Raw genomic sequence first — 17,444 nt, 5'->3', positions numbered from 1 at the left:
GCCCTTTAGCCATTTCTCTAATGAGATCTTACAGGGTTTTCAAAAATAAGTCTGAATGATCTTCATGTAGGTATATGCTCTTTGGATGAAAAGAACAAATCTACTTGACTTAGCTTAAGGAAGGATGGAATTTACTCTAAGGACAAAGGGGTATCTCTCATGGATCCTCAATGGAAGGACTTAATTACATCTTGGGAACAGACTAGGACTAGGGACTGGAGTGTCATAATGAGTTGGTAAGTCATCTTGACCCGTATTTCACTTCTCCTTTTCTCTACATGTCAACGTCATTCTCCTTTATCATGACCAAATTATTTTCACTGCTTTCTACCCATGAAGCAGAAAATGATTATAACCAACCAACAAGCTAACAACTCCACTATTCAAAACAGCAGCCAGCAGGGATGGCAATCCTAAAACCCATTCCAAATTCCTGGGTCAGGTGACCAGCTGAATGCAAGTCACATACTACTAAGAGGGCCAACTGTGCTGTAACCATGTATTTAAGAGTGGGGATGATACCTAAAAAAGAGGACTAATAGAGACAACAAAGATGTTTTCTAAAACTTCAAAATGAGTAATGTTAATATGCTAAAGTCGTGTTTTGTTCAGTTTTTAGATTTTATTTATTTATTCACAAGAGACACACACACACAGAGGCAGAGACACAGGCAGAGGGATAAACAGGCTCCCTGTGTGGAGCCTGATTCCGGATTTGATCCCAGGACCCTGGGATCACGACCTGAGTCAAAGGCAGACACTCAACCACTGAGCCACCCAGGTGCCCCTATGCTAAAGTCATTTTAATGCTCACTGTTGTCACCTTTGAAAAACCTTTTCTAATGTCTATCTAATAGAATTAAATAAGCAGAATTAAAAATACACTATTAGGATATTTCACCCTAATTCAGTTCCAAAGTTACATACGAGTAATATAATTTTTCTCTGAGAGGTTAGGCTTTGATGTTTTCATACAACTGCAGGCATAACAACAACTGCTGATTACAATGCTTAGTCACTGGCATATTTCAGACTTCAGTAATTAACTGTGGCACAATCCTACTAAATGGAATAAACTAGTTAAATGAAACTGCCTGGATTCATTATAAAGTGAATTTCATATGCAAAGAAGGGCTATAACCTGTTGTTAGCAGAAGATCTGTGCTGAAGCTCAGAATGGTAACACTTATGAGTAGCACCCCTGGAGGGAGTCCTGGGTTACTTCCAGGCTAGAACTCACAGCAAACATTCTATACCCATACCTTTACAGAAAGAGTAATATTAGATAAAGTCCCAAACACACCACCACAGCTAAACAGTCATTACACTAACAATTCAAAGGTATTTCTTGGTAGAGAAAGCAGGCAGACAGGAGTGGACAGCAAGAGATACTAATTTTTAGCCAAGTTTATCAATCTCCAGACTTAAGCAGTTTCTCACTTTGGGATGGATATCAAAGACTGCATACCTACGGGACCTCACAGAATATTAGCAATGAAAGGAACTTTCTGGGTCACCTCAGCTGACCTCCCATTTTGACCTTGACCTGACCCAGGTCCCACCTCACTCTTCTCAAGCCTATTTTTTGGCTTCTCAATCATCTACCCCTTATCTTCCAACCTACTCAGTCTAACTTCCTCACACCCTTTTAAGTTTTGTTTTGTTTTGTTTTTTTGAGCTATCTTACCTGTCCAGGTCTGGTCTCCTGTGTCGCAACGCACTGTGGCTCTACCAGGGTGGCCATGCCTCTGGGAGCAGCTGTCCCTTTCAAGTACTGCACAGAGGTTGCCACATCCAACTTGTGATGGTTATCAACTTACTTCCAGTAAGCTCCAAATTCATCCTTTTTGACTTCCCTATGAAAATGGATCTGGGCCCTTTAAATAGTTTTTCTTTCCTGCTTGCCACTGAAGTTTTGTCAGTAGGGGGCAGCAGAGACACACTGGAGGAGGAAAAGCAGTTCTGCTTCCCAGTTCTGGTACCTTCCCTGAACAGACACTGGCAGTGCTTTGCTAGTGTCTGCCAGAGCTCTTCTAGCAACTTAAAAGTCCTGTGCTTCGGGACACCTGGGTGGCTCAGCAGTGAAGCACCTGCCTTAGGCTCAGGCATGATCCTGGAGTCCTGGGATCGGGTCCCACATCTGGCTCCTGCATGGAGCCTGCTTTTCCCTCTGCCTGTGACTCTGCCTCTCTATCTCTCATGAATAAATAAAATCTTTAAAAATTTTAAAAAGTCCTGTGCTTCAAGAAGCAGTCTATCCATTGGCGAACAGCCATAGTTATACACAAATAGTTTCTCAAACTGAGCTGAGCTTTGCCTCATCTGCCCAATCTCAGGTGTGATTTCCTTGCTCTGAAGTAACACAGGATAACTTTCTTTCACAAGAAACCTCCTTAGACATTTGATAACAAGTATTTGCTTACTCTTCACCTTCTGTTCACCAGGTTAAGAATATCCAGCCCTTTTAATGCTCTTCTGTATCAATCCCCAACATCTTAATCCTCTTCTGGATGTACCTCCCTCCCTACCAGCTTGTCAGTGTCCCTTCTAAAGTATTGCCTCAGAAACAAAGCATAAGGCCCTGATGTAATGGATGATGGCCTGCCCTGATCAGAAGTTCCACTTTCCTCAATTAGGTGTCACACTCATCCCATACTTTTTTCCCCATTGAGAGAGACTTGCTTTCTTCTAGGGTTGATACGGGTTTACCAAGCCCAGAGTAATCTGTATGGAATGAGAGTAGGAAGCCTCCAGAAAAACAGAATTCCACAAGACCTAGGATGATCATGTTGTAACAATGCCAGGCTAAAGCACAGGCACCATTCATAATAATATGTTCAGATTAATAATAGTATTATGCATTTTCTTTTATTTATTTATTTATTTATTTATTTATTTATTTATTTATTATAGTCACAGAGAGAGAGAGAGAGAGAGAGAGAGAGAGAGAGAGAGAGGCAGAGACACAGGCAGAGGGAGAAGCAGGCTCCATGCACCGGGAGCCTGACGTGGGATTCGATCCCGGGTCTCCAGGATCGCGCCCTGGGCCAAAGGCAGGCGCCAAACCGCTGCGCCACCCAGGGATCCCGTATTATGCATTTTCAATTATATGTGCTTCTACATAATATTGTATACTATATATTACATATTTTATATATATATATGTATATCCATCCCATATGTATAAAATAGGCCCTTTGGACAACTGTTTCATTAAAGTCTTATTAATGTTTTATGGACAATATAGTGTCCAAGTTCAAGGCAAGCATAAGCATCCATGGTAATCTAGCCATTTCATGATATAAAACAATAAACATTTAAAGCAATGAGAAAGGAAAACATTTCTTATATCTCAAAGTTAATCAAACTAATGCATTTAAGACCACTCAACAGTGGGAGTGCCTGGCTGGCTCAGTTGGAAGGGCATGGGAATGCCACTCTTGATCTCATGGCCAGCTGTGAGGAATTTGAGGGTGGGTGGGGTGTAGAGATAACTGAAAAATAAAACTTAAAAAAAAAAACCCACAAATGATCAATAGTGATATCCAACTTAAAATTTAAAAGCCAGTGTATAAACCAAAGAAAGGTGATTAAGTAAATAATGTGGTGAGGCAACATTTTACAAGGTCATATTAATAAAACTCTGAATATACCCTGAATTACAGTGAATTATTCTCAATATTATGTTATAGACTAAGCTATATTTAATTCTAAAACACAATGTCTTTTAACAATCCTAAGTATCCAGTCAAGACTGCCCTTAAAATTAAAAAAATTTTAATTTAAAATTTTTCCCTTTTTTAGACCATACTTCTAAAACTCTAGCCTAAAAAATGCAATTAAATTCATATACTAGATATGCATGATACTTTTATAATTTTTTTTTTATCTATTAATCATCACAATTCCTCTAAAAGATGTCTTTCCCTAAAATCATACTGTCAGCATCTTCTCTCAACTCTACTTTTTTTTCCTTCTCAAGTGTCATTGCATAAACTTGAATTCTGGCTTCAGCCTCTAATTGAAACATCAGAACTTATTTCTCTTCCTTCCCTTACTTACAGTGTACAAGTGAGACCACACCCTTTCCTATTATGCTACAGCCCAGAGGGCAGCTTATAATGAACCTAACAAGGTGTCAAATGTTCCTGTTCTAGCCCAAATTAAAAATGCTGCGTTTCCATCATTTCCTTTTTAAGTTTTCCAGGAAGAAATAGTTTCCTGTAAATATCTATTGCTGAGAAACACATATAAAACAAAGTTCAACAGAGCCTTGGAAATTCAGTGCCTACAAAATGCAAAACTCTCCTACTTCTGGCCAAGGGGCCTGCAACATAAACAGCTAAATGTCCAAGAAAATCCATCTCTCTTTTTCTTTTTTTTTTTCTTTTTTTTTTTTAATTATTTATTTTTGATAGTCATACAGAGAGAGAGAGAGAGAGAGAGGCAGAGACACAGGCAGAGGGAGAAGCAGGCTCCATGCACCGGGAGCCCGACGTGGGATTCGATCCCGGGTCTCCAGGATCGCGCCCTGGGCCAAAGGCAGGCGCCAAACCGCTGCGCCACCCAGGGATCCCCATCTCTCTTTTTCCACACTCATCAAATTTTAGCTGAAATGTGGCTCTCTGCCAGGACTGGATCTCTCAGCTCCCCTGCAGTTAAATGTGGCCATCTGACATAGCCAATACAATATTCAATGGAATGGAGCATGGGTACTATGTGACATCACCAAGCCTACCTCATGAATGCCTTATAAGTATAAAAACAAAACAAAACGACCTTATAGTTCTTTGGCTTTGGAAGCCACATGTTGATGATGATAAAACAGTCAGATTGAGGTCCCTGAATGACTGTGGAGCAGAGCTAGTGCAGACCGAAAAAATTCCCTCAAAACCATTTCCTAGGGAGAAAAAAAACAGCAAAAAAACCTATTTTAATTATTGTTGGGTCTTTTGTGTCAGCAAAAGATTAGCCCTGTAGTTTATTCTAACCAACAGAGATAACAGAAAATTCATTTAGAAAATTATTTGGGGAAGGAAAAACAGTATATACACATGGACTTTAAGTTCTAATGGTAGATTCAGATTTAAGGCAAATAGTATCCATGGTTTAATGATAATTCCAAAGAGAAATAAACCCACTGGAATAAACACTTGTGTCAATGCACTTTTCCTTGAACATTCCTTAGCCAAGTCTTCACCTCTTCACCCATCATTACTTCTCCCAAAGAATTAGAACTCACCACAGGACTTTGGTTGTTCCCCTGCCTTCAGACAGCAACTCATTATCTTGGTCCCAGTCTTTCCATTCTCTTCCTTCTCTCGATCCTGCTGGGCACTGTGGTCTCGTGATTAGGTATATTCCTAATCTACTGAAATCTGCTGAATTACCTACATGTCTTCACATACTTCCTTTTGTTCTTCCTATTCTTCTAGTTCCTGTTATTCCAGCTCCATGTACAGTAACCACGACTTCATGATTGGTCCTTAGTAATATACTTACCTCATCTCACTACACATACACTGGATTACCGGATTCAGATTCATCTTCTAGAACAGCATCTTTATTACTACTGCCAAAAAACTGGTTTACAGTCTACAGGCCAGGGGTTGGCAAACTATGACCTATGGGCCAAATCTGACCTATTGCCATTTTTAAAAATAAAGTTTACTGGAAAACAGTCATACTTAATCATTTATATATTTTCTACAACTGCTTTCAAATTATACAATGCCAGAGCTGAGTTAGTTGTGAAATCGACTGGAGGATGCAAAGCCTAAAATGTTCACCATCTGGACCTCAATAGAAAAGTTGATCAACATGTGGTATAGACCAACATCGTTTCTCAGAAAGACAATGGCCACTATCTTCTTATTTCTTATTCATTTAACACCACAAGCACCTATACTGGTAAAATATGAAACACAATTATATATACACCCAGAGATATAAAATATATGCTACCTCCCCTAATCAGCCCTGAAGCTCTGGAAGAAGATCAGTAGATGGTAATCTTACTCAAGGCAACTCTATGCTCCAAAGTAGAGTATGCCCCATTTCTGGAATGGTAATAAAAAACATTGTTACAGGAAAGGACTTACTGGTTTCCTAACATCAAAAATCAAATTCTTGGGCAGCCCCAGTGGCACAGCAGTTTGGCGCCGCCTGCAGCCCACGGTGTGATCCTGGAGACCCAGGATCTAGTCCCTAAGTCGGGCTCCCTGTGTGGAGCCTGCTTCTCCCTCTGCCTGTGTCTCTGCCTCTCTCTCTCTCTCTCTGTGACTCTATGAATAAATAAATAAAATCTTTAAAAAAGAATCAAATTATTTTTGGTTTATTTTCTAAAAGGTTAATCTTGTATTTTGCCCAGGAGCTGTACCTTACAAATAAACCTTTTTATCATTGATTTTTAAATATTCTAAATTATTTAAATTTAATGACTGAGCTTTTAGTACTAACACTAATAATTTTGGTAATCACAAAACCTCACTTTACAAGTCTAAAACCAGTATGATCTAATACTTTGAGAATCCCATTTAGAAAAGCCCTTGTCTGGGCACCTGGGTGGCTCAGTGGTTGAGTGTCTGCCTTTGGCTCCAGTCATGATCCTGGGGTCCTGGGATCGAGTCCCACAACAGACTCCCCGTGGGGAGCTGGCTTCTCCCTCTACCTATGTCCCTGCCTCTCACTCTCTGTCTCTCTCATGAATGAATAAATAAAATCTTCAAAAAAAATAAATTCTTAAAAAAAAATAGAAAAGCCCTTGTCGATGGAGACCAGTGCTACCTTCTTCACATATAAACAATCCTCCTAAATCAACACCATACTTTAAGAACAGCCAAGACCATTATCACAAAAGAAATAACAAATGTTGACAAGGAAGTGAAGAAAAGGGAATGCTTGTGCACTGCTAGCAGGAATGTAAATTGGTGCAGCCATATGGAAAATAATATAGAGGTTCCTCAAAAAATTAAAAACAGAACTACCACATGATTCAGCAATCCCACTTCTGGGTATTTAGCCAAAGAAAACAAAATCACTAACTTAAAAAGACATATGCACACCCATGACCACTGCAACATTATTTACAATAGCCAAGATACGGAAACAACCTAAATACACTGACAGAAGAATGAATAAAGAAAATGTGGTATACATGCACAATGGATTATCCAGTCATGAAAAAGAAATCTTGCCATCTGCAATAACATGAATGGACCTTGAGGACATTATGCTAAATGAAATAGGTCAGATATTAGGTGATGTCACTTAGATGTGCAATCTAAAGAAAAAAAAGGGGGGGGAGCTCATAGATATAGAGAAGAGGTTGGTGGTTGCCAGAAATGGGGGACAGGTGAAATAGGTGAAGATGGCCAAAGATATAAACTTCCAGTTATAAAAATGCATGTCATGGAGATGTAATGCACAGCATGGCAACTATAGTTAATAACACTGTACTGCATATTTGAAAGTTGCTAAAAGTAAATCTTAAAAGTTCTGATCAGAAGAAAAAAACTTTTGTAACTATGTATGGTGACGTTAACTAGACTTATTGTGGTGACTGTTTTATAACATATACATAAATATCAAATCATTTATGCTGTATATCTGAAATGAATATAATATTGTGGATCATATATCTCAAAAAAAAGCAGTCAAGAAAATGCACATCCTTACATACCAGGCTGTCCTTAATTTATGCTTCATCAGATTATGTTAATTATAATTTGATTTGAAAGCATGTCTGAGATAAAACTAACAAACACGATTTCAGATTACTGCTTTCTTTTAACAGCAAATACAATATGTAAAGACTGTTTTTTTAAAGATTTATTTATTTATTTATGATAGAGAGAGAGAGAGAGAGAGAGAGGGGCAGAGACACAGGAGGAGGGAGAAGCAGGCTCCATGCAGGGAGCCCGACGTGGGACTCGATTCCGGGACTCCAGGATCGCACCCTGGGCCAAAGGCAGACGCTAAACCACTGAGCCACCCAGGGATCCCCTGTAAAGATTATTCTGATTAACTTTTAAAAAATCTTCAATTATTCAAGGCTCATATCACAAAAAGTAGGGAAGAATGCTTCAGGTTTTCCCCAGCTAGATGAAGTGGAGAAAAGGAAATCAAGAAGGTAATACCTGAAGACAGTACAACATTAAGGAACTCTATGTAATATTTAGTTCTTGATCCTCTATCCACTCACCCCTCTACCGGACAAGAACGTATTATGCACCTACTGTAGGAGGGCAGAGGCCATGAGAGGTGTGAAGAAATAGTTCTGACCATAAAGTGCTGAGAGAATCCAGGTAGGAAAACCATATGAGCACCACTTGAACACGTGGTGGGATGCAGTCAAAGTGCTGCGGAGAGAGAAAAAAAAGAACATAGGGGTGGTGGAAGGGGGAGGAGGGCGGGGGGTGGGGGTGAATAGGTGACGGGCACTGAGGGGGGCACTTGACAGGATGAGCACTGGGTGTTATTCTGTATGTTGGCAAATTGAACACCAATAAAAAATAAAGTATAAAAAAAAAAGAATGTGGTTCATTCTGCTGGCACAGACTTGTGACTTCATCAAAATGGGGATCCGGGGAGTGGGGGTAGGTGGGTACTGGAACTCAGCCTTGGAGGAAGTGCAGAATTCAGGAGGGTGAAGAAGGAAGGGTGATGGGGGGGGGGGTCAATGCTATCCACAGAATATCACAGACACCAATTATGGGACAGAAGGCATGGAGTAGAAAGCGGGACAGAAGAGTTGAGGCCAAAGGATTTCTGGATCAACTGTAGCTTGTTTTAAAGCTTTCTTACCTTGGTTTCACTATAACCAACCCATAAAACAATAATTTACAAGGCCAAAATAAACCATACTTTCTCCTGAAAAGTGGAAATTGTTTTATTATATATCATCTAAGCATTCTCAAAGCGGACTTGCAGAAATGAGTCATCAGACTGTAAAATATCATCACAAATATCTGCTAGCAAGGGTTTAGACAGCCAGTGCTATGTTGATCTGTTTGCAGACATTTTCTAAAACAATGTTTCTTCAGGTTTATGGTCACATTACTGTCAGCCTCTCTAACAAAAATGTACACTTGTATTCCAGCTGTATTGCTGGTGGAAAGAGTAGTTATTCATCAAACATCTTTTAAGTCCTCTCTCCAAATAACCTATCAGCCTAGTGGAGAAACTCATCCTGAAAACAAAATACTTAACAAGAGACAGCCACACATGAGCACACACACACACACACAGAAAAAGAACAAGGAATTCTCAAAAAAAGAATAACTTCTTCCTTCTTTCCAACCAGAATCAGGACATTATTTACGGTGATGCCTAACAGGTTAAAAATAAGCTAATGTATCAAGTCCCAGACATGTGATCTGAGCAATGCATTCATTATAAAAGCATTCCTACAACAAAATAATTGAGAGTTCCCAGTGGAATTAACTATAATGGGATTACCACTTGTGTCCATAGCAGTTTTATAAACCAAACCACCTGCTCAATCTAGTAAGTACCCAAAGACTCTCAGGTAGAACACATCCTTATGGGATGAGCCTTGCCAATCAGGAAGACTTTTTCCTCCCTAAAGGTTGCCACAATAAACCTATCCATTTCTCCATAGGAGGTTTAATGTTTCATGTCACTTTTTGTTTACATTCACAGGCTGTAGACTTCAACTCTGGCTCCATCTCTTGTTGCTCTTTTCATGGCTCCCTATTTCTTGCCCTCAAATCTATTCAGAGAAATTCTCTTCAGTAAACTTTGTTTATAGTGCAGATTTCACACATCATTTCTTGCCAGTATTGTGAATCCTGGATAGAGATCTAATTATCTCCTGAAGAGCTGCCAAACAAAAGCCTGGACTGCAATATTCTCTATTCCCTTTATAATGAACCTGAATCTAAGGTAAAAATCAGGCACAATCAATTAATACTATTTATGAGTTAATGAAAGAGGAAACTCTCACAACAAAGATTTATAAGCCTTGATAGCTGATCCAAACTGTATTTTAAGTCAGGTGGAGACAGGGGAGGTAGCAAGGAAGTAAGACTTAGGACAGGTGAGGGTAGTGAGAAGGAAAAAAAGGTGGAGAGTCGACAACTTCAGCACCCTATTTAAGAAAGACTCATACATGCCAATTAAATCTCAATTAAAAAGAGCAAGAGAACCACGGCATCAAAATTAGATTCTTACGCAACTCAATTCAATACAATCAATATTTATTGAACACTTCCTATGGGCGAAGCACCTAGGAGACTTTGTAAAGACGACACTGGTTTGCCACACTTCCACAATTTGTTGAAACACCAAGAGTTGATTTTTTAAAATTTCTTAAAACCTTGTTTATGCATCACATTTTCCCATAAGAGACAATTTCAGGAAAATGGGTGAGGATGTGAATGGAGGAAAAATTAAGGTGGAGGCCATGAATCCATGAGTATGGTAAATACTTAAATGCTTATTTCAAATTTGCTAGAAGGGGGGTTGAGAATCTGAACCTTGGCTTTCTGGCAGCCAGGACACAGGGAGGAGAGGCTACACACTCATTTCATTCACTGCCCGTACAGTAAACCCTGCATCTGGGCAGGAGCAACCAATGACTCTAATACTAAGACTAGACAGCAATTTCTTCTGTGGGTCCTCTTAAAGGGCACCCTTTAACTGACTACCATGTTTCATAGGGCTGTTTATTAAAAGGTATGCTAATGTGGAAAATTCAGTAAAAAAAACACTTGGGTGAGGGATCCCTTGCAGTCTGAACATACACCTCTGAGAGCCTGTTTTTTTTTAAAAAACAAAAACAAACAACCCAGGAGGGCACCCGGGTGACTCAGTGGTTGAGTGTCTGCCTTCGGCTCAGGTCCTGATCCCGGGGTCCTGGGATTGAGTTCTGCATCAGGCTCCCTGCAGGAAGCCTGCTTCTCCCTCTGCCTATGTCTCTGCTCTCTGTCTCTCATGAGTAAATAAATCTTTAAAAAACCAAACCGTGGTAAATTAAATGATATTTTTTTAAAAAGAAGATACTTCTAGAATATGGCTGAGAAAACACTTTATTATCTATTAGTTTATAGCCTATATGTTAGCTCAAGATGCCTATCATAATGGCTTTAGGGTTCTAATGCTAGATACTCTTGAATAAGCATCATTTCACAGATGAAAACACTGGTAATGAGAGAATGAAGTATCAGAGCAATCAGACAATCAGACAATCTATTGAATCAATAGAATCAGACAATCTATTCTGACACCTTATCCAATCAAATAAATTTCAATTCCTTTTCAAAGGGAAAACAGTTATTATAATCACTAGGTAGAACTGTCATTCTACTGACTGCCTAAAATCATAAAAGAGGCTCATTCAACCATTTAAACAACCATTCTGACAGTGACAATATTTTACTCAATACTATACTTACACCCCCTGGTAAAATTACCAAATGGCCATTTTAAAGATGGAAAGAACTTTGGTAACCAATTAGACAAGTCTCCTTGTTTTGAAAAGGGACTACAACAGGCCCAAATAGACAAAATAACTTGGCTAAGTTCAGGGAGCTATGGGGTGGCAAGACGAGGTGGGCACTCAGAGGTCCCAATCGCCTAACACCAATGAAATTAGCTGCTCATTTCTATTCTATGACCTAAACACAATTAGTTTATATAGCTGTTCGGTCAACTGGTATTTGCCTCAGGTTTTCCTGTTTGATCAACTGGTATTTGCCTCAGGTTTTCCACCTTAGTTTCACAGGGACCTTATTCAACAAGTATTTATCTGCCAAGATACAAAATTATTTTCTAGCTTAGAGTATGCTAAAACAGCATTAATATCATTAAACTGCAGTGAAGAGCACAACCTAAAAACAAACAAACAAACAAACAAAAAGTAAGCACTAATACCTAAGTGCTAGAAAGATGGTAATGTTTAATATTTAACAAACTGGTCTAGAGTTACTTTGCCCCAATGTCTTCTACAGCTTAAGCAGCATCTGCAATCTACAAGCAAATGTTCTCCTGAGGAGAGAGCTCTGAAACCAGTATTACATAATACATTGCACTAACTACAAACACAAGAGGGAGAATGGGAGGAAAGTGTCAAATGGGAATGACCTAAATTCAAAAGGTAAAAAACAATTTCTAAATTAACATTTGGTGGTGGAATGAAAACATGTATTGCTTTGTTTCCAGGTGTTAAAAAAAAAAAAAGCATACCCCAACTTCTCTGCCAAGTACATTTTCTTTTTTTTTCTAAATTTTAAACACAGCTTACGTAGGGACTCAACTACTGTACTTACTGGGGGCTTGAAATCTTACCGGGGAGTTTCTCAAATCAAGCAGCAGAAAACTCAAATTAAGAAAGGCACAACCAGGTAAGGGCTTTCAGTTGAGAGATAATTCACTAGGTGCCATAATCACTGCAAGCTGCGTCCTGCAGAACAGAAGGCCAGCAGGAGCCATGGATCGCCCTGACAACCACTCAGCCAGAGTGCTGCTGAGAAGCAGAGATGCTGACACGGGAACGTGACCACAAACGCCTGGGCATGCCTTGCCTAAAGGGAACACAACATGCTCTTGCTCTCTTATGCTTCAGATTAAATGTGTTCTTTCAAGAACAATTCTGGTATGCTAAACGTATCCATGTTGACAAACTTTTTTCCACCCACAAAATACTAGCCGAGTATTACCTACCATGTGAAGGATAAGAATTGTGTATTTTCCAAAATTACTAAATCCTCCTATAAAGCACACTCATACTTTCAGAAAAGTATGGGAACACTTACTTGAGATACTATTAATGACAAGTCCTTGCAAGCTAAGATTTTATGAGCTGTGGGGATGCAAATATCACTTTTGTTGGTTTTTCCTCCTGTTGTGTTCACAGACGCTAGGGATCTGAATGCGGCAAAAGTATATAAAATACTTTAGTCACAGGACTCTTCATAGCAAATGGGACAGCCACAAAACAGTGAACCTTAGAATAAAAAAATGTACCTATGGCCAGTTAATTTGATTTACAGAAAATGGTTTAGTTGTCCCAGCTAAAACTCCTAAGTGGCCAGGATGTTTGTCAGTTTCTTTATAGTATAATTCAAAGAGGCATATAAAGCAAACTCACAAGCTTGTCTTTCTTCTTTCAGGGGTCTTTTAACAAGTAAAATGATGGAAGCATTTGCACTTCTAAAGTTCAGTAAATTGATTTAATAGCATGGACTGTCAAGACTTAAATATCTGCAAATTAGGAACAAGCAAATATGAGGTTTAAGACGATTACCTAGAGGCAAAGTACTGACCACAGTTGCCCTGTGATTAAGCCTAATAAGCCCCACTGTATCATTTTCTTTTTTTAAGGGCATCCACATTCCTGCTGGGGCATGCAGTAGCATCAGGTGGGAAATACCGAGAAAGGGGCTTAGAGATGATAACTGGAGAAAGGGCAGCCAGCCTCGAACTCTGCAAAAATTCTACTCCGGATGTTACAAGGACTTAATAGAAAACTGAATCACTTATGTTTAAATGGTGGTATGTGAAGGGGGTTCCTTGTGTTGCGCTGTTTCACAGGTTGGTACGTTTTTGGCTGTGAAGTGCAGTTCTTTTTAATAAAGTACAATTTCACAGAGTGGAAACCCCTCTCTCCAACCTACTGCTAAATCTGCCGTTTTAAGGAATTTGCCCCCTTTCCTGGGTGTTAATAACAAAACGCTCTTCCTCGTTCTCTTTCAAACACGCAGGAAAAGGAGTTTTAAATATGTATTTAAATTATTTCCTCCCGTACTCAAAGCCGTGAAGCCCTGAAATAGCCAAAGGGGGGGCGGGGGGACGACACACACAACGCCACAGGAAGTGAAAGTGACAAGATAAGGGCACGGCTTCTTTTGTTTTTCTTGTAAACTGCACAGTTAAATGTATTCTTCTCTTTAATGATCTGAAACTAAGATAATGGGGGCCGGGGAGCAGGGGGGGGGGCGCTGAGAATTAAAACTCAGAAACCCGCTCCCCAACCACACGCACCTGGGAGGCTCTTTGGAATGGGGGGGTCTTTCCTCACGAGGCTCAGTCAGGGCTGTCAGGCTCCATCCCAATGCGAGCTGCACGCGGCATTCCCCCCACCTCGGTCTTTTCTAGGGCACATCCACCCTCTTCCCTCGCCTCCAAGCAACGGTTCTCCACAGGCCACAATACAGCGGGGTCGGGCCCGCCGCTCCTCACCGACACCCGCTCGTGATTCACCGGGTCTCCGAACACGACGCGAGCGTCTGCCCTCTGTAGAAGGGAGGGGCGACGGCTGGGAGGCTGGAGATTTCACCGTCCTACGACCGCGCACACTCGGGGCAGTCACTCCGCTCCACCGTCTCCTGGCCCCCCGCGACCGAGCCGACGGCAGAGTGACTGGAAACTTCCTCCTGAGCCCATCTGGCCGCGGGGAACCTGCCTGCAGGGGAGATCCTGCCGCTCCCGGGCGCCGCCCGGGCGGGGGGATGCTCCTCGCCGCCGCCCCGGCCTCGTCGTCCGCGCTCGGCCCCCGGGCGCGCCTGCGCCACGAGACCCGGGGACCCACGGCCGCGGCCGGGACGCCCGCTCGCCGGGGTCCTCCCGCGCGCCGCGCCGTAGGGCCGGCAACACGCGGCCAACTTGCCCGCCGCCGCCCGCGCCCAAGTTGCCCCGCGCAAACTTTGCCAGCCGCCACCCGCTACCAGCGCCCGGAGCCGGGCCCGTCTCACCTGAGGCACCGGCGTTCGCGGCCCCGGACGCGCCCGGCGCTGGGGTCCGGGGGTCGCCGGCAGCCGCCGGCCGCGCGTCCAGGCGCCCCTCAGGAGCATCATCTTGCCCGGGCGCGGGCTCCCGCCGCAGTCAACCCGCCATCGTCAGCGACCCGAGGCTGGCGGCCGGCGCCCCCGGAGCGCGCAACCCGCCCCGCGCCAGCCGCCGGCCGGGGGCGGGCCAAGGGGCGGAGGGTGTGTCCCGCTGCCCGGGCTCTCCGGGCGCGCCCCGGCGCCGGCGGTTTTCTCTCCTCCGACCGAAAAGAGAAACAAAGGGGAGGGGCGCCAGCGAACCGCCCTCCGCCGTCGTGGAGTTCGGGCGGCCGCGCGAGCGCTCCTGGAAGGAACGGGACCCGGCGGTCGCTTCTTGGGAGCTGCTGACTTCAACAGCCGCCGTTAATTCTGGGTACTTAGCTGCTCGGTTCCCGCCGGGGGGGGGGCCCTCTGGGAGTTAGTCTCCAGGATCGAGGGGCGAAGGGCGAGAGAGGCGGGTCCCCAAGGCTCCACCCCTCCGTCGGCTCCGAGGTGTGCGCCTCGGGCTGCCGCGGCCGGTGAGCCCGCATCGGAGGGTCCACTTGGTCCCCAAGGCTGCACCCCTCGGGGCCCGAGGTTTGCGGTTCGCTAGAGGGTGGCCCACTCACTGCTCTTTGGGACAGTCTCTACCACAGCACAACTGGCTTCTCTTGTCAGTCATTTTTTTTTTAATTTTATTATTATGATAGTCACAGAGAGAGAGAGAGAGAGAGAGGCAGAGACACAGGCAGAGGGAGAAGCAGGCTCCATGCACCGGGAGCCTGATGTGGGATTCGATCCCGGGTCTCCAGGATCGCGCCCTGGGCCAAAGGCAAGCGCCAAACCACTGCGCCACCCAGGGATCCCTCTTGTCAGTCATTTTTGTGATTGAAAGAGCTAAGGAACCAGAACTTAGTCTTCCCAGCAACTAGGAAATGTAATGTTTTGTCTTAGAGACTTTTTGTTTATAAAAAGAAATTTTAAAAAATGTTTTTTCGGGGGATCCCTGGGTGGCTCAACGGTTGAGCGCCTGCCTTCAGCCCGGGGCGTGATCCTGGAGCCTCGGGATCGAGTCCCGCGTCAGGCTCCCTGCATGGAGCCTGCTTCTCCCTCTGCCTGCGTCTCTGTGTCTCTCATGAAGAAATAAATAAAATCTTGCAAAAAAAAAAAAAAAATTCAGAGCAACCTAATCTAAGCTTTCACATAGCTTACTTACAATAGAGTTCTTAGATAAAATACAGGATGCCCAGTTAAATTTGAGTTTCAGATAAACAACAATTTAAGTATGTAGCAAATGTTGCATGGCTCACACTCTAAAGAAAAATGAGATATTTGGAATATACTTAAATTATTTATCTGTAATTGTTTATCTGTAATTCAAAGTTAATTGGGCATCCTGTGTCATAATCTGGTAAGTCTGCAAGAGGTTTAAATTAATGAATCAAAGCTGGCAAACAATGCAACAAGTGGCAGACCTCTTCTGATCAATATCTTTCTTTATTGAAAAAAGATGGAAGTTTCTATGATAGCAAAAACTTTACCACCATTAAAGTCTACTTCTGGGCAGCCCCAGTGGCTCAGCGGTTTAGCACCGCCTTCACCAGGGGTGTGATCCTGGAAACCCAGGATCAAGTTCCACATCAGGCTCCCTGCATGCAGCCTGCTTCTCTCTCTCTCTCTCTAACAAATAAATAAAATCTTTAAAAAAAATAAAAAAGACTTAAAAAAATATAAAGTCTACTTCATATGTGTTAACTTACATGTGTATTTCAAACTACAAGTGCCCTGGCCAGATAGTGACACATGAAACGTTAAGTTCATATGGGAAGGTAATTGAGTTCTTTTCTAGTGTTCCAAATCAAAGAATTTATCTTGGCATTGTGAATAAGAAAGCAATGAACATGGGAGTGAGATATCTTTTTGAGGTACTGATTTCATTTCCGTCAGATATATACCCAGTAGTGGGATTGCTGAGTCCATGGTAATTTTTTTTTAAGATTTTATTTTAGAGAGACAGAATGTGCATGTGCATGTACAAGCAGGTAGAAGAGCAGAGGGAGAGGGAGAGAGAGCACCTCAAGTAGACTGTGCACTGAGTGATGCTGGGCCCAATCTCACCACCCCAAGATCACCATCTGAGCTGAAATCAAGAGTCAGATGCTTAACCCACTGAGCCACCCAGGTGCCCTGGGCCCATGGTAGTTATATTTTATTTTTTATTTTTATTTATTCATTTTATTTTTTTATACATTTTTTAGAAAGATTTTATTTATTCATGATAGACATAGAGAGAGAGAGAGGCAGAGACACAGGCAGAGGGAGAAGCAGGCTCCATGCCAGGAGCCTGACGTGGGACTCGATCCCGGGACTCCAGGATCGTGCCTTGGGCCAAAGGCAGGTGCCAAACCACTGAGCCACCCAGGGATCCCCTTATTATTTTTTTAAATATTTTATTTATTCATTCATGAAAGACACATAGGCAGAGACACAGGCAGAGGGGGAAGCAGGCTCCATGCAGGAAGCACGACATGGGACTCGATCCTGGGTCTCCAGGATCACACCCTGAACTAAAGGCAGACACTCAACCGCTGAGCCACCCTGGCGAGCCATAGTTTTATTTTTATTTATTTATTTTTTATTAGAGTTCAATTTGCCAACATATAGTATAACACTCAGTGC

The 17,444-nt window shown here is 42.5% G+C and overlaps 1 protein-coding gene across 1 annotated transcript in view; it reads right to left on the bottom strand.

Annotated features, from left to right (window-relative positions):
- MCUB (mitochondrial calcium uniporter dominant negative subunit beta) overlaps window positions 1–15,154 on the bottom strand; it is a 94,712-nt gene extending 79,558 nt beyond the window's left edge. Inside the window, exon 1 of the mRNA XM_041760218.1 lies at window positions 14,715–15,154. Within this exon, the coding sequence (XP_041616152.1) occupies window positions 14,715–14,816 (102 nt within the window). The 5' untranslated portion in view covers window positions 14,817–15,154. The remainder of the gene's footprint in view (window positions 1–14,714) is intronic.
- Window positions 15,155–17,444: the final 2,290 nt, after the last annotated feature.

Source organism: Vulpes lagopus, chromosome 6 (genome assembly GCF_018345385.1).
Source record: "Vulpes lagopus strain Blue_001 chromosome 6, ASM1834538v1, whole genome shotgun sequence".
NCBI classification, from domain to species: Eukaryota; Metazoa; Chordata; class Mammalia; order Carnivora; family Canidae; genus Vulpes; species Vulpes lagopus.
This window is presented reverse-complemented; position numbering and strand designations above follow the sequence as displayed.